The 23,701-nt window shown below is 38.1% G+C and overlaps 1 protein-coding gene across 1 annotated transcript; it reads right to left on the bottom strand.

Annotated features, from left to right (window-relative positions):
* Positions 1 to 485: 485 nt before the first annotated feature.
* Positions 486 to 19,865, bottom strand: LOC142367370 (uncharacterized). The gene is made up of 14 exons (XM_075449341.1): positions 19,784 to 19,865; positions 15,313 to 15,579; positions 14,447 to 14,725; positions 13,514 to 13,828; positions 13,246 to 13,347; positions 12,997 to 13,029; positions 7,251 to 7,314; positions 7,085 to 7,176; positions 6,661 to 6,921; positions 6,294 to 6,572; positions 5,126 to 5,425; positions 4,922 to 5,041; positions 3,688 to 3,731; positions 486 to 1,240 (listed from the first exon to the last, which is right to left on the bottom strand). The coding sequence occupies exons 1-14, from the start codon at positions 19,833 to 19,835 to the stop codon at positions 1,202 to 1,204; spliced, it is 2,247 nt and encodes a 748-aa protein (XP_075305456.1). The 5' UTR covers positions 19,836 to 19,865; the 3' UTR covers positions 486 to 1,201.
* Positions 19,866 to 23,701: the final 3,836 nt, after the last annotated feature.

Genomic DNA, 23,701 nt, shown 5'->3' with positions numbered 1-23,701 from the left:
AAGCATGATGTTTGATTGTTTAATGTGAGATGAATGAATCTAAAAATAAAGACACCCCTTGCTTCCTCTACAACCACCTGTGCCCATAGAGGACAACAGCCATAGCTGTTGCAGTTTGTCAGTTAGAGGGCAAACTGTATGAATGACCTAAATAAATGATCATGGAGGATGGCTGTCTTATGAAAACTTCTGTATAAAGTACAATTTAAAATGCACACATATTCAATTCAACAATGTAATAAAGCCTTTTCCCCTTCATTCAAAATACTCGTTCAAAATAGGCAAATTCAAATTCCTGACCTTCAATTACCTTCACTTCAAATGTATGGGGTAGACTTCCTGGATTAATGTAACAAACTGATGCGTCTGCATTTAACAAGAGACGTGACATCACTGGTACCCATGAATAGAGTAATACATGTATTGTTTGCTGGTAGGCAATGTTTTTATGTGAACTCAGGTATAAATCACAACGAGACTCCTACTTTGTGTTTCACATCATATCAGCGATTTATTTCCATTTCCATTAAACAAAGCAAAAAAAACTTAAACCGAGCACATTGGAAAACTGTTTGCCCCTTCCAATCAGCAACACCTGAGTAACATGACAGTTGACCTCAAATAACCCAGCATGACCCCGGGCCAGCTTCAGCCTCAGGTAGAATGCAAGAAATGAAATACAACCCCCAGTGGTTGAGGGAAAACTTCACAAAATAAAAATTAAACATGGCTCCGACAAGCTAAAAAGGATTACTGTGATTACACTGATGTGTACCTTTATCTGTGATTCAGTGGGTTAATGTGACTTATTATAATAATGTTACAATTGATTAAAATGACAAAGGGGCAACTTCTGGGGGCAATAAATCAATTATTAACTTCATTATTACAGTCTTACCTTAATCAGAGGAAATATATCAGCTCTATTAACATACATGTTTTGTAAATCAAAAGATGACTTTTGTTTTTCATATACTGATTTTTTAAATGAAAATGTTGAAGAAAAAAAGTTAAAGTATAGTTTTAACCTTAAAGAGAGGTTGCACCATCATATTTATGCACAACATTTATACATAAAATGATGAACTGTGAGGGGTAAAATTCCTCCAGTCAGCTGGCTGACCAATGGTGTCATTTTACAGTCAGCTTGCCTCTTCTTTTGGTCGTCCACACAAAAAAAATACCAGTTTTACTCCCATCATTATTTCATTTGGAGTTCACTGTTGTCTTCACTTGAAGCCTGTTGAGACACAGATGGAAATGGACATTTTATCATTGGTCAGATGCTCGGAATTCTTATTTGGCATCACTGTATGGTTGCATTTCTTGCTTTTATTCTCAACTTTCTAACCGAAGAATATGTTTTCATTTGGATAGAATGTGTTAGGGGTGAGATATTTGAACACTTATTGTGCCAATAGTACTATTTTAGGTTGAATATTATTGCCTGTCACAGTTCTTCCCAACCCTGGTTACGTTGTGATGAAAGGTTTATTTATACGTATATAATATGGCTGGGCAAAAATGTTTAATCTAATTAATCACATGATTTCCCTGATTAATCACGATTAATTGCATTTGTACGCAAAATCCAAAAATGAATCCAAAAGTAGTGTATAGCTTTTAGCATTTAGTTTTATTTTAAATGTGCTGCCATATGAATGAAAGTGCCATAACATTTGTTGTGCAAACACACTTTTAACATCAGCATCTTTCTGTAGTTTTTATGTAGAAGCCTCGCTCCACTGTCTGTTTCCTTGAATGACTTGCTGCTATCAGTTGTGTGTTTTGCCTTTAAGTGATATTTTAGACTGGAACTACTACGCTGAGAAGACAATTCAACTTGGCAGTGTTTACAGATTACTTTGGTTCTGTCGACTCCGCTGTCTGGAAGAACTTTAAAATGAAAATGGCCGAGTAAAAGTTCCGTACCCTTCTCCATGTTTGGTGGATCCGCCGATTACTTTCTTTTCTGGTTCCATAGCAGACAGCAACAGACTTTTACAAAATAAAAGCCTGTGAGCAACAGACTTTTACAATAATAAAATAAATAATAAAACCTGCTAATGCGCGATAAAATATTTATCAGCGTTAAATAATTAGCGAGTTAACGCGATAATAACGAGTTAACTCGCTCGGCCCTAGTATATACAATTATGCCAAAATAATCATAGCTCCAGCCTTCTTTTTTTCCTATGTGTGGCGACAAAGGGGATGTATGTATTCATTTGAATTACAAATGGTTCTTTTTAAAAGTTAATATTGCCCAAACATCCCACCTGGTTATGTTTGGACCCCCAAGAAATGAAAGATAAGTGCAAAGTACACAGATTCAAAAGCACACCAACAGACGTGAATCCATAGTAAAAACCTCTTTAAAATGACAGTTTGAGAATGACAGCCACTGCAGCCTACCTACAGACGCACACTGACAAATGCATCTGCTCATATATGCAGGGCCAGAGGAGAGGACTCCATCCTGTCACATACCACAATCTTCTCTGTGGATGAATCCTCTTATTGAAAAAAGCTGCGTTCTATTAATCTGATGGAAACTAAACTATCGAAGATCAAGAATCTAGGATTATTCTGAGCTAAATCAACAATTTCCCTTAGTTCACCAGCAATCTCCTAACAGGAGGCCATTGTCTCTCATAAGAAAGTAGGCCAGAGCTAATTTAATAAGCTGGTTTCATGTGGATATGTTGAGAGCTGATTGGTTGACGGTGTTGCTCGTAGATGACCAATCATGCTTTAGTTTAGTCCAAGGTTGGTAATGCCCACCTTATTACATACTAAAGAAATAATGTTGAAAAGTGTGAAAATAAACATGTGCAGATTAGGAAATGTGGAAAAGTGAATCTAAATTGATGAATATATGTGTAAATCAATAAATATATAAATGTGGAAATAAAAATAAATCTGGAAAAAAATATAAAGTAAGTAAAAAATAAATTGAAAGATAAATGGAAAATATGAAAACACATGTATTTAATTGATCATTTATCTATTTTAATGATTTATTTCCTCATATATTGATTTATTTTTGATTTTGGTCTTTGATCCTAAACATGCATCATGACTGAATGAACAACTTTTTCGGTACAAAACAGTAACAAGTTATCTTGGAAGGTTGGACCTTGTAACACTTAGAAATCACCATCTGCATGGTGCAAGTCTGAATGGCTGCAGTCACATTAAGGAATCAGCAGCCAGAGGAAAGTTGTAAATTTGCTGCTTTTCAGATTAATCTGACAGATAATGTTTTGAATCAATAAATGACAACTTTAACCAAATCTTTGCTACACAATTGCTCCCCTTAGGTTTATAGATGCAACATCTGAGTGTGTTTTCTCAGATCCTAATGAAGTGGAGAAAATAATGTTTGAAGATTTTCTTTCTTATCTGCAAATTCATATGCAAGATAACTGAATGAATCCGTTTGTTGCTTCTACAACTGCCCAGAAGCACAGTCATTGGGGGAGAGGGAGTGTACACCCTGGGCAGGTCGCCAGTCCATCACAGGGCCACACAAAGACAAACGAGACACACAAACATGCACACTACCACCACACCATTGTGCAGCCCATCTTGTGAATCTCATGTCTAAAAAGGGTTTCAGTAAATCATGTACAGTGATTTGATTTCATAGAAAGAAAAAAAAAACTTTCACGATGGAGTACTCACTGTGAATGCTTCCATCTGCATTTCTATCTCTGAGGGATCTGAGGCTACAAGCATGAAACAAAACAAGATTTTAATAAAGACAATAAAGACACAACTAGAAAGAACTGAGCTATTACAAATATTCACATTTAAAGGGGAACTCCGGGGCATTTGAAGCGTGTTTCCATTGTCAGAGGTTGTCAAATAATGCTAGTATGACACAGAGAGATGCGTATCTGCGCTCCCAGTGTGGAGATCGCTCTGTTCGCACAGCGTGTCATGCGAGGCTAATACGTGGTGGCTAAGGGGCAACTGCTAACCCTTCCACGTAAAACAACAACTTGCACACTGCAGAAACGTCACACCACTTTATAACCCATCCGACAATAAAGTCACAAGCCTTACCATCAAAACCATATGCATGGTTCTCACATTACTGGCATGGGGACGTTACAAAACAACTTTATAAACAGCATGTAACTCACCGGCTGGTTGTAGGCTCGCGCATGTGAAAGCCCAGAAGAGTCGATGGAGAATAATCCCATATACAAAACAATTATATTCTCTAGAAAAACTGCGTTCAAGTATTTAAAACATTACAACAATACATACCCATTAATATTTTTGTAATGTTTTAAATACTTGAACGTCCCCATGCCAGTAATGTGAGAACCATGCATATGGTTTTGATGGTAAGGCTTGTGACTTTATTGTCGGATGGGTTATAAAGTGGTGTGACGTTTCTGCAGTGTGCAAGTTGTTGTTTTACGTGGAAGGGTTAGCACTTGCCCCTTAGCCACCACGTATTAGCCTCGCATGACATGCTGTGCGGACAGAGCAATCTCCACACAGGGAGCGCAGATACGCATCTCTCTGTGTCATACTATCACTATTTGACAACCCCTAGCAATGGAAACACGCTTCAAATGCCCCGGAGTTCCCCTTTAAGTAATTGATGATATGATATGATCAAAGTGTCATTAATCTGTTTATCTGACTTACTGTTTGCAGGTCTTAACCCGGAAATACAGATAAGAGATTACAATAGGAAAAATGATTCACATACTTTTTTGTGAATGTTAAGTTAGAAACCAAGCTGTAAATAGATAAATGTGTTATTGTATTCAGTTACTTAGCTTTATTTGATGTTATTTTACTTTACTTTAGTACTTTCCCCCTTGTACCTTAACTGTTGCACAGCAATTTTCCTTGGGATAAATAAAGCTTTTCGAATCTTTGAATCTATTATGTGTACCGTTAAGATGCCTTCTCCAAAGAAAGAATCCAATGATGCAGACCACCAGCACCAGCAGCAGCAGCCCCTCAACAATTGCAATGATTGTAGAAGCAGAGATCCTTGAGGGAGAAACTAGAACTAAAATAAAAGAGTAATACTTTATTTCTATAACAGCATAGAGAAGAAAATGTTACATTTATGAAGTCCTTTGCTCTAACGTACCCCTGTTGCTCCTGATCGCTGCTTTTTCCAGTCTGACTGTGATGGTTTTTTTAGTGTCAGCGGACTGAAACACACAGTCGTACCTCTCCCAGTCTTCAGGTGAGGTTGACGAAACGCTCATTTTAACACTCATCTGGAAGGTCCCATCGTTATTGGGAAGGATCTCTCCATGTTCCACATCCTCGTGAATCTCCTCTCCATCTCTCCTCCAGAATATCAAGACCCTTTTGGAGTAGAAACCTGTCACATGGCAGGTGAATGGAGAGGAGGGAGTCTTCTGGAGAAGAGACACTGAGGGATCTTTTTGAGAAAGAAAAGGTGGGATAGAGAGAACAAGACAGAAGGAAACAGTTAAAGTTGCATTTGATAACTGTTAAAAAAGTATTTTGACTAAAGCCAGTCTCGAACATCTCAGTAAGACCTCAGACAATTGTGTCCCATTGCTAAAATTAACATATGCCACCTTTAATGTAATGGAGATCATGACAGTAACTGAACAGTGTCAAACCATTTCAGCTCTTCTCCAAACCACTGATGGATCTCTCCTTCATACAAAGCATTCTTATAACCTTTTACATTTAAGCTTCCTTTGTAAAAAGGGTGAAAACACTGGCTTGTCAAACCTTTAACCCTAACGAAAATAATTGTTAATACAATGCAAATAAACAACTGGGACACACAAGAGAAAATCGCCCACTCTAATTGCTGTATGTTATCCTGCTTGTCAATATATTGATTTCAGTCAACAAGCTGAATATCAGCTGATGCTGGTGTTTGACAATATATCTGTGCATCCTTAATAAATATAAAAACATCCAGAGAAGAAGAGAGGAGATCTGTTGTTATGCTTCACAGCAAGGCAATCACAGTGTTGGCACTGATATGGTGCTGCTTCTGTTCCCAAGGAAAAAAAATCTGTAAACTTATTTCCTAATTATGTACTCAGTATCATAGGCTTAGCTTTGACTGAAAGTAACAACACAGCATCATGAACTGCTAAACTGTTAATCTCTGGTGCCTTGTTGGAGCTCAATCAAACTGTAATGCCACAGAAAAGGACCAAATGAAGGTGCTGAGCAGACTGACACTTTTATACAGTGTACATTCAGTCAGAGAAAAATGTATGAACATTGTTTTATCCATGAAATACGGAATTGTGTTACTCTACCTGGCATCAGCAGAAGGTTGGAGGCAGAAAGATGTAAAAAACTAGTGCAAATTCCAATCACACTCTGGATGGCTGCTATTTCTTCTTGCTGAATGTCCCATTTTGGTTTGATGATGGCAGCCAGCGGACTGTGAGCAATCCATGTAATATTATGTTTGTGCTTTCTCAGGTCCAATTCCAAAAGGTCCTCGCCATTATAAGCAGTCTGTACAAAAGGGACGATATCTCCAGTCGCATCATTCGATTCACAGCCTATCATACCCTGTAGGATGTGGACATCTGAGCAAGACAAACAGACAGCAGCTGACACAGATGTATGGATGTACGAATAGTAACAACCAACATGAAACATACACCTGCTCCTTACCTTCATCAGGGTTAAGTTCCCTCAGCGTATCAATATTAATCTTAAACACAGGGGGCCAAAAATGAAAACACTCTCCATCGGCTACATTCAAGAACGGTTGATTAAAGAAAAGGGACATTCTTTCAAGGTAAAGTGGATCTATTCTTCTGTTGTTGTTACTGTCACAGAAATCCACTTGAGTCTCATCCAGCTCAGTATTTCCCATAAAGTTTGGAAAATTTGGAACTCCAAAAAACGCAGTGGCCGATGCCGTCAGTTTCACTGCAGGAAAACAGTGTTCAGTATTAAATAAGATATCAAATGATATTCAGAGTGTAATATAATGAAGGCCTATGTGCACACAGCCAATTACACCAGTCACAGGATTTAAACAAAAAATGAAGCAAACACAAGGTACATGACTGATGTGACAAAAAGTGAGTACCTGCTGATGAAACGTGACAGAAGAGAAGCAACAATATCCTTTTCATTTTGTTTTTGTAGCTCTGAATAAATATAGCTTTAAGAATCGACCTGCTCAGGAGCTCATGTTATCTAGTTCTTAAAAACAAAAGTAAAAGGACATTTATTACTGATGAAATGCATCTCACCTGGAAGGTACGAGAAGGGAGGAGACAGTGGGGGAGGGGCAGAGACAGAAACATTCATCTAAATCTAAGTACAATAAAATATAATTAGACACAGAAAAAGTTTGGGTTCATAACAGCCTGATGGCAGTGATTTAAAAGTGGTTAAGAAGGTCTTTTGTTGTCTACTTATATTTTCAGACTAAAATTAAGAAATGTCTTCTTGTTTTTTTTCCATTGAGCGTTCACAGTGGAGGATCTTTTTGTTTATCTCTTCCTTGTTGCACTTTCCCCTGGTGTTTTGTTAGAGTCTATCAAATTCCCCTCAAAACAAAAACCTGCTTAACCTGAAAGTTTTCTTAAATGCTTTCGTTTTCTCTGTTTAGTAGTTTAGAAGTGGAATCTTTGCTGTACTCCTGCTTGATATCTTTTAAAATATTCTGTGCAGAAGCACTGACTGACCTTTTCAACACAAGTTTTTTCTCAGCAACCACCCAGAAATACTTAGTTTTACATGCAATATCTTCTGTAACAGTTTTAGTTGAACACTTAGCCAGTGAACTTAAAGATATTCAGATAATCTTCTCCATCTTGATGATGATGTAGGACTTTCTTGCATTCCTCAGTTGTAAATTATAGCCCCCCTGGAAAAGCCCTGTCCATCCAAAGAAAACTGAAAAAAGGCCACAATTTATTATCTCTGTTTGTGTCTTGTATTGATAGAATAAATGCAGGTGGTGATTTAAAAAAAGGATATATCTGCAAAGTTGATAGCTTTATTTATTTTTTTGTTATCGTGTTCCCCCCTCCGTAACCTTAAACCCTTGCTGCTGAAAAAAAGGGCGATTTTCACATTTTCGGATGTTTTTGTTGTATATAATGATCTGAAATGTAGACTTAATGAAGGTAATAAAAAGCTGGAGTTGGCTGGATGTCTTGCCCCAAGTATCTACTTGAATTTAAACCCTCAATGGAGAATGTGGAGCATGTTAAACAAAAGCTATTGCATCCTAAAGTCCTGGTCTAAAAACCTCTCCAAAATAGGACATATTTGCAACATGGCAAAGGGGTTAAGGGGCAGAACAATCATCAAAACTGCTTTCCAGTTGGTTCGTTTGAATAGGGGACGTGTCTGTCAGTCCTCCTCCATTGAAATAGCACAACGCTGTGCGGGAGTTTACTTTAAGCCCATACAGTGCATGTGTGGGCAGCTTGAGCTTTCGTCAACCTAATTTAAATACCTGACAACTTAGATTCATGTTCCTATTTCTACTCTCAGCTTAATTTCTTCTCTTTGGCAGTTACTTGGTGAACACACAAAAAAAATCATAAAAAAATTCCACACTGTTAACAAAATTGACAGTCATGATTTATGCTAATGTGACCATATTTTCATTACCGAATTGAATTATTACTATTATTATTATTTGTATTATTATTATTATTATTATTATTTGTATTATTATTATTATTATTATTATGCTTGAAGTTGTAGAAGTGGTTTTCCACCGATTTTTTTCAGGTATTGTTTTCTGCCCCCCCAGATGAGCTAACTGCCACCCACACATGCCATTCTGGTCACACCTCTGATCTGAAGGGTTCATAAAGGCCTTTATCCCCAGAATGATCTCTGTTGTCCTCATGCAAAACTGCAACAAAGGGAAATGTTCCTTATTTATTGACCTTACAGTTTAGACTTCAGTTTAGATTTGGTTAGATTGTTACAGTTTATAATAAAAAAATAATCTTTGTTGATCTTTTTTCACAGAACATGTGGATACATGACATCAAGGAGTGATCTGGACTCTGGTTTCAGTCTCTCAGACAGTTCAGGATGCTTTCAGGATCTGTGAGACACGAATGATCCATAAATCCAGGATTGAATTTTGCATAAAAAATCTGACTTTTTAAAATCTTTTTAACAAAAATATCAATTTTTAAGTTGCAATATGTAGGTGACCAAAAGGGGCAATGTAGGGCAAAATTTGACCAGATGTTGGGTCATAAAAGTCGGACTCGGCAGCAGTAAAAATATATTTAAAACAAGCTTGAGAAAGAATATTGGAGAAACTGAAGCAGATCGTTAGTTTGATAACTGGATATTTCAGGACTTCTGTCGTCATGGAGATTTGATTTAAGGCTGTCTTGTTCCTGGAACTTTGCACTGAGACTGTCTTTTGTCATGTAAGTTTGATACCTGTGAGGAGGAAACATCTATTCATGTTGTTGTTTTTTTTCACCCATTAAAAATTTGCAGCCTGCGTCTCTTCCTCTTGGCTCAGTCTCAGTTTGTTTCAGCTTTCCTTGTAAAAACAAAAACTTGTTGAACTGGAACCTGCTTCTACTTTAAATGAACCATGTCTTTTTTTTTTTAATTCAAATAAAAAAAAAATAATAATAATAATAATTATAACCCCCCCCCCCCCTCCAATCTCACGGCCCGGTTTGAAATGTCCCGCGACCCGGTGGTTGGGGACCCCTGGATTAGACATTGAAACTGCAGTACAAGTACTTTATTTTGGGGGTTTATTATATCACATTTGATTCTAATCATCAGTATTTGTTAGTTGCAGTCAAATACTTTGATTAACTCAACTGAAACCATGAACAGTTTCACTTGTTGTCAATCTTAAAGTTTTTGTTGAATATTTCTGGCTTCTTTCTAAGCTTCCATAAATGCTCCGTTTCCATTATTTTAGACCTTTTTCGACATTAGCCGTCATTAATGCAGCTTAAATGGTGCTGTTAGACCACAACATACAGTGTATTGTTATTCTTTGAACTCTGCTGATGGACGAAGTTAAACATTAAACTGTTTAACTGAACCATATCAATCAAAACAGAAAGGTTTTTAGTTACAGATTTAGAGTAGTACACATTGTGTAACGGTGCTACTTCTGAACAGAGTCCTGAATCAAACTGTTCATGTAATGCAGGGCTACTCCATTACATATTCAGGTGGGCCAGATTTTCAGACAAAAGAATTAGAAATGATCAACTCAGAAATTGTCTTTGACCAGTAAGTAGCAGTTAAAACTCAGTTTTGACTGTGGACTGGTCCACTGCTACAGATAACATCCGCTTTCTTCAGGTCCTCCAGCAGCATCTCAAACACATCTGTTGCAAGAATTTCAATTCTGCGAAAGTTTGAAGTGTCTGACAGAGGAACATTTTTTATGGCAGATGTCACACTTTTTGTCACACAATTTTGTCATCATTTATCATCTCATCTAGGACTGCTCGCATGCAGTGCTGTTTCTGCGTCTGTAAATGGCCTTTTCTCCTTTGAGGGATGCTGCTGTAGCTCTTTCTTTGGGCTGTGCATGGCCGCACTGTGGTTGCACAGCTCCTGTTGTAACATGCAATCAAACTCTCCACTTTAGCAGCCCTCTCCTGTGATCCCCTGGGAAAGTTTGAGCAGAAAGTCTGGTGCTTCTTACCCAGGCTCCGCCCTCGCAGTGACGCAACACCTTCGGCTCTGCTACACTTACTCAGGCAAACTGCTCATTCAGGTGGATTCGAGTTCCCGAAAAAATGGGAACTCCACCCACTTTGTCGGGAAGCAATCAACTTTGAGCAGCGCCAACGGCCCAGGGTAGAGGCGTGTTCAAGGTAGTGACGTGGTTGAACTGCCACTCAACCCATGGATTGTACACGGAAGCGCTTCATTCAATATCAACATGGAGCAGCGTCAAGCTTTTGACACTGCTGTAGATGCTGTAATGAAAGTGTTCGACGGGAGATTCTCGTTAAAAATCGAGCAAAGAACAGCCCTTGAATCATTTCTTGACAGGAAAGACGTTTTCGCCTTGCTCCCTACTGGCTTTGGTAAGAGTTTAATCTACCAGTTAGCCCCGCTGGTAGCTAAATCATACGTCAGAGGAAAGAGTGGTGTGATTGGCTTAAGCTTAGGCACAGCCTTCAGTGTTGCCAATTTAGCGACTTTGTCGCTAGATTTAGCGACTTTTGGCCATCTCTGGCGACAAAAAAAATAATCTAGCGACTTAGCGACTTTCGGGCTCAATCTGGCTGAATCTAGCGACAATTTAACTTGTTTTGTGAGTGACAAATCAGTTGCCCCGCGACACAATACAAGCCGAGACAGAAGCACTGCAGGACGGCGGCAACCCGGCATACCGTCATTTCCTGTCAAAACAGCAGTTTCAAGCTAGCTACAACGAGGGTACGTTAACTTCCTGTTTTCAAAACAAAAGCACCTTTTTTATCGTAATGGCTTTCCCTATGATAAAAGGCAACGGGTCTTTTAGTTTTGTCAAAATAACCGGAAGTGCGTTGCTCACTGCGGCTAGCTTTAGTAGCGCCGAATTCGTCGGAACAAAATTGTAAATAGCCGGTATTTTGGCAGGTTTTTAACATGTTGGGGATCTAAACGACTACTTTCTTGCCTGAAAAGTTTCAAATGTTGCTAAAGTTTACAGAGTTTAAAGCTGAAATCAGCTTCAGGCCGGCTGATTTCGGCTCGGGTAGGAGCGAAAATATATAATATGGGCGTGGTTACGTCACCTATGACGTCATGACGCAATCTAGCGACTTTTTAGCGACTTTTCAGAGAGCCAATAGCGACTTCTTGTGATTTTTTTTTTGGCAACACTGACAGCCTTTTCTGGCCACAACCAGTAGCAACCCGAGGGAGGCGGGTTGACCAGGCCATTTCGAATCGTATTCGTTATGGTCTTGGTCAGACCAGAATCTCGAAGAGATTTGAAAGTCTATGTTAATCAGGCTAGGTGCTTCTCGCTGTGGTGCCTCCGCACATTGTTATCTTTTAACACCGCCACACACTCATTACACATCCAACACATCGGTTTTGCGTTTGAATGTGACGGTGAAATAAAAAAGTATTTCCAGGCGGAGTTAAATCTACGGTTTTCGTTGTCAATTTTCCCCTTTGGGGTTGAAAAAGATGTGCTCGCAGAACGCTAATTCTACTCGAACATCTTCAAAACACAACAACGTGGTGCATTATGGGTTTAACGTTGCTATGTAACCCAGTGTTGCATTCAAAGTCCGTACTACTGTAGGAATTTATTCCATCAATGTAGAAATGTCTGAAGGCTTCTGATTTTTATATATTTATTCATTTATTCTGTCAGAACAATATGCTGGGCCACATGGAAGTCGGTTCTGCGGGCCGCCATTTGAAGAAGCCTGGTGAAATAAATGATTCTGATTTTGTAAATAAAATAAAGACAAAGTTGTATAATTTAATTAAACATTTTATAATGCATTGTAATATAAAAATATATTTCACTTGGTATATTTCTGGAAATTAATTTGATTATTACATAACATTGAGAAAAAAAGCTTTGATCATGCAAAATTATATTCAAACTTTTATCGGTTTTAAAAAACGTCCAAAACTGACACAATTTAACACATTTAGGTTCCCTTTAACAAATTTCCCTCTAACAATCCACATATAAAAAAGTAGTTTTTGCTCTTCTTACTTCTGTGAGTTATTTCAACCTGAAGAAGCCTATTGGCGCTTTAAAGAAAAATCAGCAAAAAGAAAAAGTATTTTGAGTTTTTTTTAAGAGGATGTCCAAATGTGTGACATCAGTGCAGGATGCTGCCTTCTCTGGATCTGGTCAACGAGTCTCTCAGAGAGAGATGGTGTCAGAAGCTGTAGGGGTCCAAAACACACTGTTAGTCCACTGATCCTGGACTGACTTTACACAAAACATTGTTAGGACAATTTCAAATATATCCAGGTCAGGAAAATAGTAGGTTATGTGTAAGTTCTGCTTACGTGGTGTAGAGGATCTCTCAAGAATGTCTCTGTCTGGAAAATGGAAGGACAAATGTTTTTTTAGTTTACAGTTATTACCACTGAATATTACTCCCAGCATAAGAAATGATAAATAAACACAATCTCTCTTTAGTTTTCTTATTTCTTCACTGAGTATATTGTGATTTAGACACAATTTAACTGAGCCTTGTACCTCCCCTCTTGACTCCTTTTTCCACGTGAATATTATCAGCTCTTTGACTCTCTTACCATTCTTCTTTTTGATAGCAATGGATCCTAAAGCAGCAGTAATGATGACAATAACAACGGCCATTGTAGCAATGACAGCAATGCTGACCACAGAGAGTGTGTCTGTTCAGGAAACAAACATGTAGGTAAAGCAGGTTAGAAAATATTTACATCTACTGATTAGCTTCTATGTATCTAGCTGTTTTTACAAACAGCTTATCACTTAGTTATAAAAATAGAGTGCAATCTATATAGTATGTGTCTCATACATTAAATGTCTTATTCTTACCTAATTTCTTTCTGAAGTTAGTTTTGATCGCGTCTTTCTTCAGCTCTGTGACGATGCCATTTTGAACACCAGAGAGCTGAAACACACAGTCGTACCTCCTCCAGTCTTCAGGTGAGATTGATGAAACTTCCAAGTCTACACTCATCTGGAAGGATTCGTCATGGTTGGGGAGAATGTTTCCGAGGTCCACGCCTTCATGAATCTCCTCACCATCTCTCCTCCAGAATATCAAGGCGCTCTCAGGGTAGAAACCTGTAGCGTGGCAGGTGACTGGAGAGGAGGGAGTCCTCTGGAGGAGAGACACCGAAGGAAGATCTGGAGAGATGGTTTGTATGTAAATCTTTCTTTATTAACCTTGCATCAACTTTAGTCAGCCCAGTCAGAAGGAAAATATGTTAACAGTTTATGTTGCACATTGTTTACATGCCTTATTTCCTGGTGGCTGGGCTTGTATTTGACACCATAATAAAGTTGTTTTATTTCCTAACCCTAATCAGATATGTTGCTGCTCTTAATCAAGTTGCTTCTGTGTATACTATAAGTGAAACCAAAGACAAAACACCTGTGAGCGGACTTAACACAGATAAAACAGTTAAAGAAGCTCCATTAAGAGGACAAAAGTAGTTTTGTAGAGGAGAACACACTGGACAAGGTGGCAAAGGCCCCAAAGGCAGCGGGCACAGTGAAGAACTCATTTTGAAATTCAGAATAGTTTCAAGACAAGTAAAACAGCAACATATTTCCTGGTGGCTGGGTTGGTCTTGTGCTCATATTAAGACATAAATCATGCAACACTAAGCCACCAACTTAGACTTAAGTTACATGCCTTGAGTTGATACCTGACAGAATATTCATGTTTACAGTCATCTCTGACAAAGGAAATAATAACATCGAGAAATAGATATAAAAGAAAATCAGACCATTTTACTTTACCTTTTCTAGTCAGATAGCTCTTCCCATTAGTCAAAGAAATTTTTAACCACGTAGGACATTCTGTGGTGATGATAACCTCCCAGTCGGCATTACGGGCTTCATTTTGATCCCACTCTTTTTTAATGGCTGCAGCTTGTGCATCTAAAGTGATCCAAGTCTTCGTATCCCTGTCAAATGTGATAAAATCCTCTCCATTGTTACCATACTTCATATAACCATTCACCTTATCTGTCTCATTGTCCCAGTCACAGCCAATAATTTGCTGGATAATGGGAGCACCTGAGAGAGACAGAAAATGAGGGATTATTCATGTCACATTTTTAGCTCTGCAATTAATCATCACTGCCAAAGAATCACCTGGAATTTACACTTCTTCATCAGTTTGTCATTTTTTGATGGTGAAAAATATAATGCTTTCCATTTTCAATCTTAATTTTGCATACATACTAACACACTAGCATTTGCTAATATGTAAAACACTAAAAGCAATTAGTTAAAATAAAATAAATAAATTGCTAAGTTATCAAACGCATTGATTATCTGTTGATCAGAAGAGCAATTTGTCAAACGTGTGATGTTACATGTACAATAAGAAAGACTGACACAAGTGATTACAAAAGAACCAGAATAACAACACTAAAGATCAGTAGAATTTGAAGAAGATGAACCAAAGTCAAACATTTTTGTGCTGTAATAAATGTTAGTCCTGCTCTGGTAACCAGTCAGTAATATTTCCCAGTCCCTTATGTATAGTGAAACTTCAGTTCTAAACATTTAATATGAAAATAAAGAGATGCAGATACATAAATCTAACAAAAAACAAAAAAAGCCTAAACAAACAACAATAAAAAAAAACAGTAACATACCTTCTGTTTGTCCTGAGTCCTGATTAAAACGGCCAGTTTCAGCTTTGAGGATGTGCCTGTAAGCCAATAAAATCTCTCGAAATGCTCCCCATTGTTCTGCATTGTCCTTTATCAATTCTCTCATCCAGTCATGTGGGACTTTTGGTGTTGTTGCATTGATGTCAATGGAATACACTAAAACTCCCTGAAGAGTTCCCATCACTACATATTCAGGGACATTTGGAGATCCAGACCATAGGATATATCCAGCCTCCACCCTGTATTTCACTGGACAAAGAGAAAGTAGTTAATTCAAACACTGTATGTTGTATTCATCATGCCAGCATTTATACATATATATACATATATACATATATATGTATATATATGTATACACATTTATATATGTATATATATTGAGAGAGAGAGAGACAGATATATTCTGACCGCCTTCATTGTATTTACTTGGTTTAAAATTTGGTAAACCTTTAGTGGATGCTCCTTTCCAGACGCCCTAATCTGTCACCAGTTAATCTGCTGATTGCTGAATCTTACAGAATACTGCTGCTGTAGATGCTTTAAACTTTTCTGTATTTTGTTTGCCTCTGTTACAGCTTTTTAAACATTTCTTACTGCATTTATTTCTTACTCTGAAACAAGTTACAGATTTAAGTACTTTCTGCATTTTAGGAAATTTGTCAATTTCACTGAAAAAATATATTGTACATATAAAAGAATAAATGATCCAAATACATATTATTTACAATCCAGGAGGAGCAGGGGCGCATGCGTACGTGCTGACCCTCGGTAGTGGCGTGTGTCGAGTTTGTCATTGTTTGTCTATCTTTTGTAGTAAGTTTGTTAGTGGAAAACAAGTGATAATACGGTGAAGTAAACATGTTGGACAGTATGCTGATCAAGATCGCGATAATGAGTTGGATCCTAACAATTATATGGGACTCTGTAAGCGCACACGGAAGAGAAACTCCACTTCACTGTCAGGTGCCCAACTTTCGCTACACTCGGGATGATCTACTGAATCTCCGATATTCCTCTGATGACCTACCAAAACTCCTCTTCAGCCCTCCTGGAATATTTCTCCATGGATGGAGTAATAAGAAGAAAAAGAAAAGAGGATCAAGAGGCGGGATTCGTAACAGGATCAAACGGAGGGGAAGTCGCTTCCCTCTCCCGACAGTAACTCTTTCCAATGTGCGCTCACTTCAGAACAAAATGAATGAACCTTCTGTTCTCATAAAGTTTGACAGGGACTTCAAACAGTCAAACCTGATATGTCTAACTGAGACATGGCTGAACGATGACATTAACAACATAAACTTGGAGGGATATTCCTTAGTTCGCTATGATCGGGACGCAACACAGACAGGAAAGCGCATTGGAGGAGGGCTGTGTATGTTCATAAACTCCAGCTGGGCAACTAACATCACGGTACGTGACACTAAATGCACTCCTCACTATGAACTAATGGCTGTTTCATTCAGACCACACTATTTGCCACGAGAATTTGGCCAGATAACAGTCATCCTGGTGTATGTGCCTGGTCCAGATTTCAAACTCGCTGCAGACAGCATAGCTGCCAGCTACAACAAAGCGCTGCGCCTCTCAGGTGACGACCCTGTTTTTCTGTTAGGTGATTTTAATAAATGCGATGTCTCCCTACACTTGCCGAACTTGGAACAATATATCACATGCACGACAAGACTGAGCAAAATACTCGATAAATGTTATGGGAATGTGGAAGGTGCTTACGTTTCCCGGTCCCGCCCCCCTCTGGGGCTGTCAGATCATAACGTCATTCACCTCCTTCCAAAGTATCGTCAATCACTGAAGAGGACTAAACCCACTGTAATTCGCTGCCAGGCCTGGACTGATAGCTCAGTGGACATGCTGAGAGGTTGTTTTGAGACAACAGAGTGGGAACTGTTTTTTAATGACTGTGAGAACAATAATGAACTATTAATTGACTCCATAACCAGTTATATTAATTTTTGTGTGCACTCAGTAATTGGAACAAAGGAAATTAAAATATTTTCCAATAACAAACCGTGGGTCAGTAAAGAACTGAAACACCATCTAAATCTGAAGAAAATAGCCTTCATGGAGGGTAACCTAGAGGAAACAAAGGAACTGACCAAGGAGGTCAGGCGGCTAATAAAAAAGGCCCAATTGAACTACAAAGATAAGGTTGAAGAAAAACTAAGGACTGGTAATGCCAGAGATGCATGGAGAGGGCTGAACAAAATGATGGGCAGGGAGCAAAGACACATCTCTCAATGTGACGAGGACCCTGTCCAGCTCGCAAACAACCTAAACACTTTTTACTCCAGGTTTGACATCCACGATTTTCAAAAAGAGTGTGATGATGTATGTGCTGGTCTAACTCCTGACCCAATGACTATTCACGAGCACGCAGTAACCTCCATATTCCAGAGGCTTAACCCTCATAAAGCCCCAGGCCCAGACGGACTCAAGGGGAGGGTGTTAAAGGAATGTGCCGTCCAACTAGGTCCAACCATCACAAAGGTATTCCAGCTGTTCTTGAACAGCAACTTTTACCCTAAAGTCTGGAAGACAGCAACCATCATTCCTGTACCAAAAACTCCCCACGCCAAAACCAATAATGACTTCAGACCCATTGCCCTCACACCCATCCTCAGCAAATGCATGGAGCGTCTAATTCGCAACGATCTGACCCGCCAGGTAGCAGGTCAATTAGACCCTATGCAATTTGCATACCGAACCAACAGAGGGGTGGAGGATGCCACACTCACTCTCCTAAATAATATATATGTTCACTTGGATAAACCAAAGACTCACGCCCGTGTTCTTTTCATGGATTTCTCCTCAGCCTTCAACACTGTGCAACCACACCTCCTCCTACAGCGCCTTTGTGACATGAAAGTCAGTTCTGGCCTAGTCCTCCTTATCAGGGACTTCCTGAGAAACCGGCCCCAGCGTGTGTGCATCAACAACTGCCTCTCTGACTCTCTAGTCCTCAACACTGGTGTTCCTCAAGGATGTGTGCTATCACCCCTGCTCTTTTCCATATACACAAATAAGTTGCAATGCAACAGCAATGACCTCTCCCTCATCAAGTATGCAGATGATATGGCCCTAATTGCCTGCCTAGGGGACACAGACAGCTCCCCCTACCTGCAGTACATAAACACCCTATCTGCATGGTTTGACAGCAGCTTCCTGGATCTTAACATCTCCAAGACCAAGGAGATGTGGCTGGGAAGCAGCAAGAAGGGAGGCAATAAAGACACTGGGCAAACCTTCAGGCCAATCAGCATGAAGGGTCAAGAGGTAGAGCAGGTGTCACAGTTCAAATACCTTGGGACAGTCATAGATAGTCAGCTACAATTTCAAGACCATGTAGACTACACATTCAAGAAAGGAAGACAGCGCCTGGCTCTTCTGAGGAAACTCAGGGGCCTCAACACCAGTCAGCGCACCATGTCAATGGTCTACAAATCCCTGACCGAGAGTGTGCTGACATTTAACATCGTGTCATGGTATGGGCACCTCTCTGTCAAACAAAAAAATAAACTGGCACAGATTGTCAACCAGGCTGGAAAGATCATTGGACACAAACAACTACAACTTTCACATCTATACACACAGGCCCTAACAAAGAAGGCATTTCAAGTCTATCAGGACCCCACTCACCCTCTGAACTGTGCTCTCCAGCTGTTACCATCTGGACGAAGACTAAAAGTCCCAATGACAAGGAAGAATGGTTACAAGCGGTCATTTGTTCCATCAGCTGTGGCCATTCTCAATGAAGATCTACCTCTAAAGTAACATAGTGTAGATAAGCTCTAAGTGCACCTTAAACAGTCTTTCAGCAGTAGTATGGTAACTTTTATATGGTTTTAATATTTGAGTGAAATGGACAGAGTAATGTGTTTTTATTCTATAGTTTTTATCTTATTCTTACCCGTATCTATTTATTTATTATGTTGAGTGTGATATGTGTTTGTCTTTGTGTGTTTTTATGCCATTACCAAAGAGAAATTTCCATTTCATGTAAGTTTAATGGACAATAAAGAACTCTAACTCTAACTCTAACTCTAACTCTTATCTTTTTATTATAGATAGAATAATAATGATACTAATAATAATGGAATATAAATAATGTGCTTAGTTTACATAAGTTTAAAACATCAATGACTAAACAAACTTTATAAATCTGAACTCACGGCACACACTGAGCAGTTTCACTTTCTATAAAAACATCTTAGTTTTCATTGTGTCTGAATAGTCTGATTATCTTTAAACTCTGTGGTACAAAATGAATACATGAATCTCTTTAGCTTATACAGTTCTCTTGGGTTATTCTGAGCTGCCACATTTATTAATGATCAAATGCAACCATGAGCTACTTTGTTCAGCTCTAGAGCTACTCTAGTAGAGTAATTACATAATTTAGAAAATGATATAGGCTACCCCATAAATATGTTCCTACCTGCAGTTGCAGCATGACAGAGGAGGATTAGTGTAATTATTCCCTTCATCATGTTCGGATAGTTGGAATGAAGTTGAAGAACTGATCTGAACAGTCTGTTTTCTGATAGTTTTCAAGATCTCATTGAGGTGTGTCCTATTCTGACTACACCCAGCATGTGAAATAGGGCCAACATTCTTTTAGTTCTTTTTTTTTTAAATGGACTTATTAAGTTTTTATTTAACACCAATAATAATTATATCTTCCACTTTATGATTTTCTCTGTCACATGTTTAACAGAAACTAAAGAATTTTCTTTGTTTCCTGTTCTGCTTGGTCTGTGTAATTTGAGTATTTTTGTCTTTAAAGTCTATACTTTCTTTTTAACAATCCTCACAAACTGCAACGCAGTCTTTTTTTAAATTTATTTCGTGGTTCATGTCACATTCAAATGGCCTGGAGAGTTATACAAGCTTGTGCTAGCATGCTAACAAGCTAACTATGGAGTTATGTGAATTCTTGGATGACTTCCTGTCGCACTAAAGAAAGTGGATGACTAATACTAGTAGAATTAAGAAGGCAAAATGTTATTTGTGCTATAGAATATGCATCTGATTTTCCAAATTGCACCAACTCATCAACTTGTAGAAGCTCATATAAAAATTCATGATGGCAGCGTGGTGGACCCAAGAGCCTCAACAATGTACAGTCTCATTGCCTGGACTGGGAACAACAAATTGGCCCCCTCCTCCAGTCTAAACCTTAATGGGTGAGGATTGTACGCCTAAAATTCAGGTTATTAGATGTTTCTGCTTTCTAACTACCAACCCCTGAGTCATACTGTGTTGTATAACCACCCCTCTCTCTTTGCCATTATCTACTCTTACATACTAATTTTACATACTTTAGTTTAGACTGAGCGAGACAGTGGAATACAAAACTCTGTCTCACTGTTGAGCAGGTGGTCATGGTAGAAGTCATCTGGTTTCCTTTTGATGTTATCAGTTATACAGTAATACTGATATGTAAAGTTTTAGTTGTTGGGAAGATTCTTTTGCATATTGTCCCACAGCATCAGGACCTTGATCTTTCTTCACGGTCATCTAAAAGGACTGAATTTCAAAAAGTGCCAAAGCCTGCTTGCTGAGTGTGTTTAGAGAGAGCACCTCTGTTTATTCTAGCACTGCATGTCAGGAGTTATCAGGAGTTTTGATCTACAACATAGATATACCACAATATAAATGCATACATCTGTCATTATATTGTAAAACAAAGTAAGAACAGATTTTGTTGTCATTTTTAGCACTTACAAACTTGCTAAATTTAATATTTCCTCATCTAAAAATAACACAGTGGTAATAATGTGGAAAAGAAGATGTTTCCATTGATCAGAACTTCTGGCATCATATCAACACCTGATTTCCATCTAACTTTAATGGAGGCCTGCAGAGCAAAAAGATTCCATTCACATTCCATGCAGAAATGATTTTAGCACTGACTTCTTGTGACTGAAGACACTCATATTATTGCACAACTGGACACAATTAAACTACAAGCTGAATTTCATTGAAGTATAAAGAACCCAATCAAACTATCCACATGCCATCCACCTGTCATCTCTCTTTGGTTAAACATCCAGAGGCTCCAGGTAGTCTGGAGCATTTCCTTGAGGGTGAAATGTGGCTTACATTCTTATGTAGGTTAGGTTTGTTTTTATCTTTTTATATTTATATGTGAAAACAATAATTTCCTGTATTTGCTTTTGAATGAAACATTTAGCAAAAGTGTTTCATATGGATGAAAAACAGAGCTTTGAACTGTCAGAAAACATAATTTGTGATTATTTAAAGCAAAATCTTAGATATTAATTGCTTCAGACTCTAACACAAGATTTTACGCATCATATCTGATGAGGCATCAATGGGAATTTACAAATGAATTTAGCAGGTTTTATCATGTGGATGCAGAAAGCTCTCAGTGCTGCTTCCTATAAAATAAAAACATAAATCCCTTCAAGGGATGGATCCCAGACATCCCAAAAAGTGGGTGGGAGGGAGGGGATCGAAACTGTGGGTCTTTGGGCTGTGGTTCTATGGGCTCAAGCTCTGTTTCTTGTTGCCCTTTCCAGTCAGCGTAAACCGTGTCTGTGGATGCGGATCAATGAATTTACAATGATCATATCACATTTTTACCATGAGACTGTTGCTCTTTCTCCTGGTTTCACCACATTGTTTTCCTACTGTCCTCAAGGTAATAAAACAAACAAAAACAAAAAAGAAAGAAAAAAATTATCCGAAGACTTTCTTGAACAATTTCATTTAAATTGTCCGTAGATTAACTTTGTGCTTATGATTCTCATGCTAAATATGAAAAATTCCAAAAGGATGAGAAATCTAATGGAAATACTCCTCAACTTTTGACATGTTAAACACATTTGAATAGTTTTTAGTTAAAGCTTCACAAAGTGAACTATAATCGTGCTTTGTCTGAACATATTTGTAATTTATGAATAAAAGTTACATGATTTAGTTATTTCATAAGAAAAGCAGAGACAACAATGCTTCATATCTGAATGCCGACAACAATATGACCAAGAGATCCATTTCTATGTGACAAAAAGAAAAAACAAAGGTTATGCTTATTCATAATTTCATATTTGATCAAAAAAACTGGGCTTTCCACATCTCCTCTGATAGAAAAAACATATGCTTTTTATTTGAGTTTCCAAACTGTAGGTGCAGATTTTGACAGATGGGTATTTACCACAGACGCCATAGTGAAGAATACAACCGAGTTACATTGTGGGAAAAGAAGGACCAAATCAAATACTTTCAAGATGAGAGGAAGTTTTCTGTGACTTTACAGTTTTTTATATGGAAAAAAATCTTCTGACATCACTGTTGTTGTCAGAACAGTGACCCATTTTAAGGTAAATTCGTTCAATCTTAATGCTTTAATCAGAGGAGATCATACATTTAGAAAGTGAATCAAAAAGTCATCTTGAATATCTGTGTTTTACACTTGTTATCTGTGATTTTGACTTTTTTTCTATGTTGGCTCTGATCATTGTTTTATTCTGTGTGGTGATTAAGTCTTTTTGACTCCAGAGAGCTGAAACACAGTGTTGAACCTCCTCTCATGACTAAATAAATACCGAGGCCAACATGCGTCCTTAAGGTTGTGTAGTGGTTGGGGAGAGTTTTCAACAGAACATCACAGTCAAGGAAGAAACATGTATTGTGTCATCTTACATGGAAGACACACTGAATATATTTATTTTTGTCATGCTGCATTGATATGCATTCTAAGTAACCTTTAATATGTCTTACCCAATAAACTGTGCGTTACTCTTTGAAGAGTATCAGAGGTAAACCAAGAACCACCAGGGGACGCCAAAGCCTTTTAATTTCTTATCAATTGGGATACAGACTACAACACTTCAGGCTTTTGTCCCACTCTCTTTTCTGAGTCTTCTTTTTTTTAATTTGTCCAATTATTCCCAATTAGTACAGGATCATTGCTCAACATAAATCTCAACTGGAGCACTGGCTCCCCATTACCCAATCACTTCTTTCTAGCATAAAGGCCTTGCTATAAAAATGAAATACACTGGTAAGGGTATATATTACTAACATTTGAATTTAAGTTGTATAAATGTACTTTTAAAATATTACGAATAAGTTTATGTATTGTACAAAAATTGTAATGTACTTAGCCGCTTGTTCTGTATATTATTTTTGCTTGGAATAAACTAAACTAAACTAAACTAAACTAAATTAAACTAAACATTTGAAAACATTAGGTAGATGCACAGCTTAGATATTTGAAATCAGACTTATCTCCTGCAATGAAGTGGGTGAAACAGAAGCTGCCTTGGCATTAAAATTGTCTCTGTTCTGTTCATCCACTGAAAAACAGATATTTCCAAAGTATCAAGGT

The sequence above is a fragment of the Odontesthes bonariensis genome, chromosome 18 (assembly GCF_027942865.1).
Source record: "Odontesthes bonariensis isolate fOdoBon6 chromosome 18, fOdoBon6.hap1, whole genome shotgun sequence".
NCBI lineage: Eukaryota > Metazoa > Chordata > Actinopteri > Atheriniformes > Atherinopsidae > Odontesthes > Odontesthes bonariensis.
Note: the sequence above shows the minus strand (reverse complement) of the source record. Positions and strands in the feature narration are given on the sequence as shown.

Bases quoted from the DNA above. Each gene is read 5' to 3' on its own strand.
- LOC142367370 (XM_075449341.1), bottom strand. From the start codon at position 19,835: ATGATGAAGGGAATAATTACACTAATCCTCCTCTGTCATGCTGCAACT. The intron at 7,177-7,250 runs GTGAGATGCATT...TGAGCTCCTGAG, and splicing joins TCCCTTCTCGTACCTTCCAG to CAGGTCGATTCTTAAAGCTA. The intron at 5,042-5,125 runs GTACGTTAGAGC...CTTTTATTTTAG, and splicing joins AGCGATCAGGAGCAACAGGG to TTCTAGTTTCTCCCTCAAGG.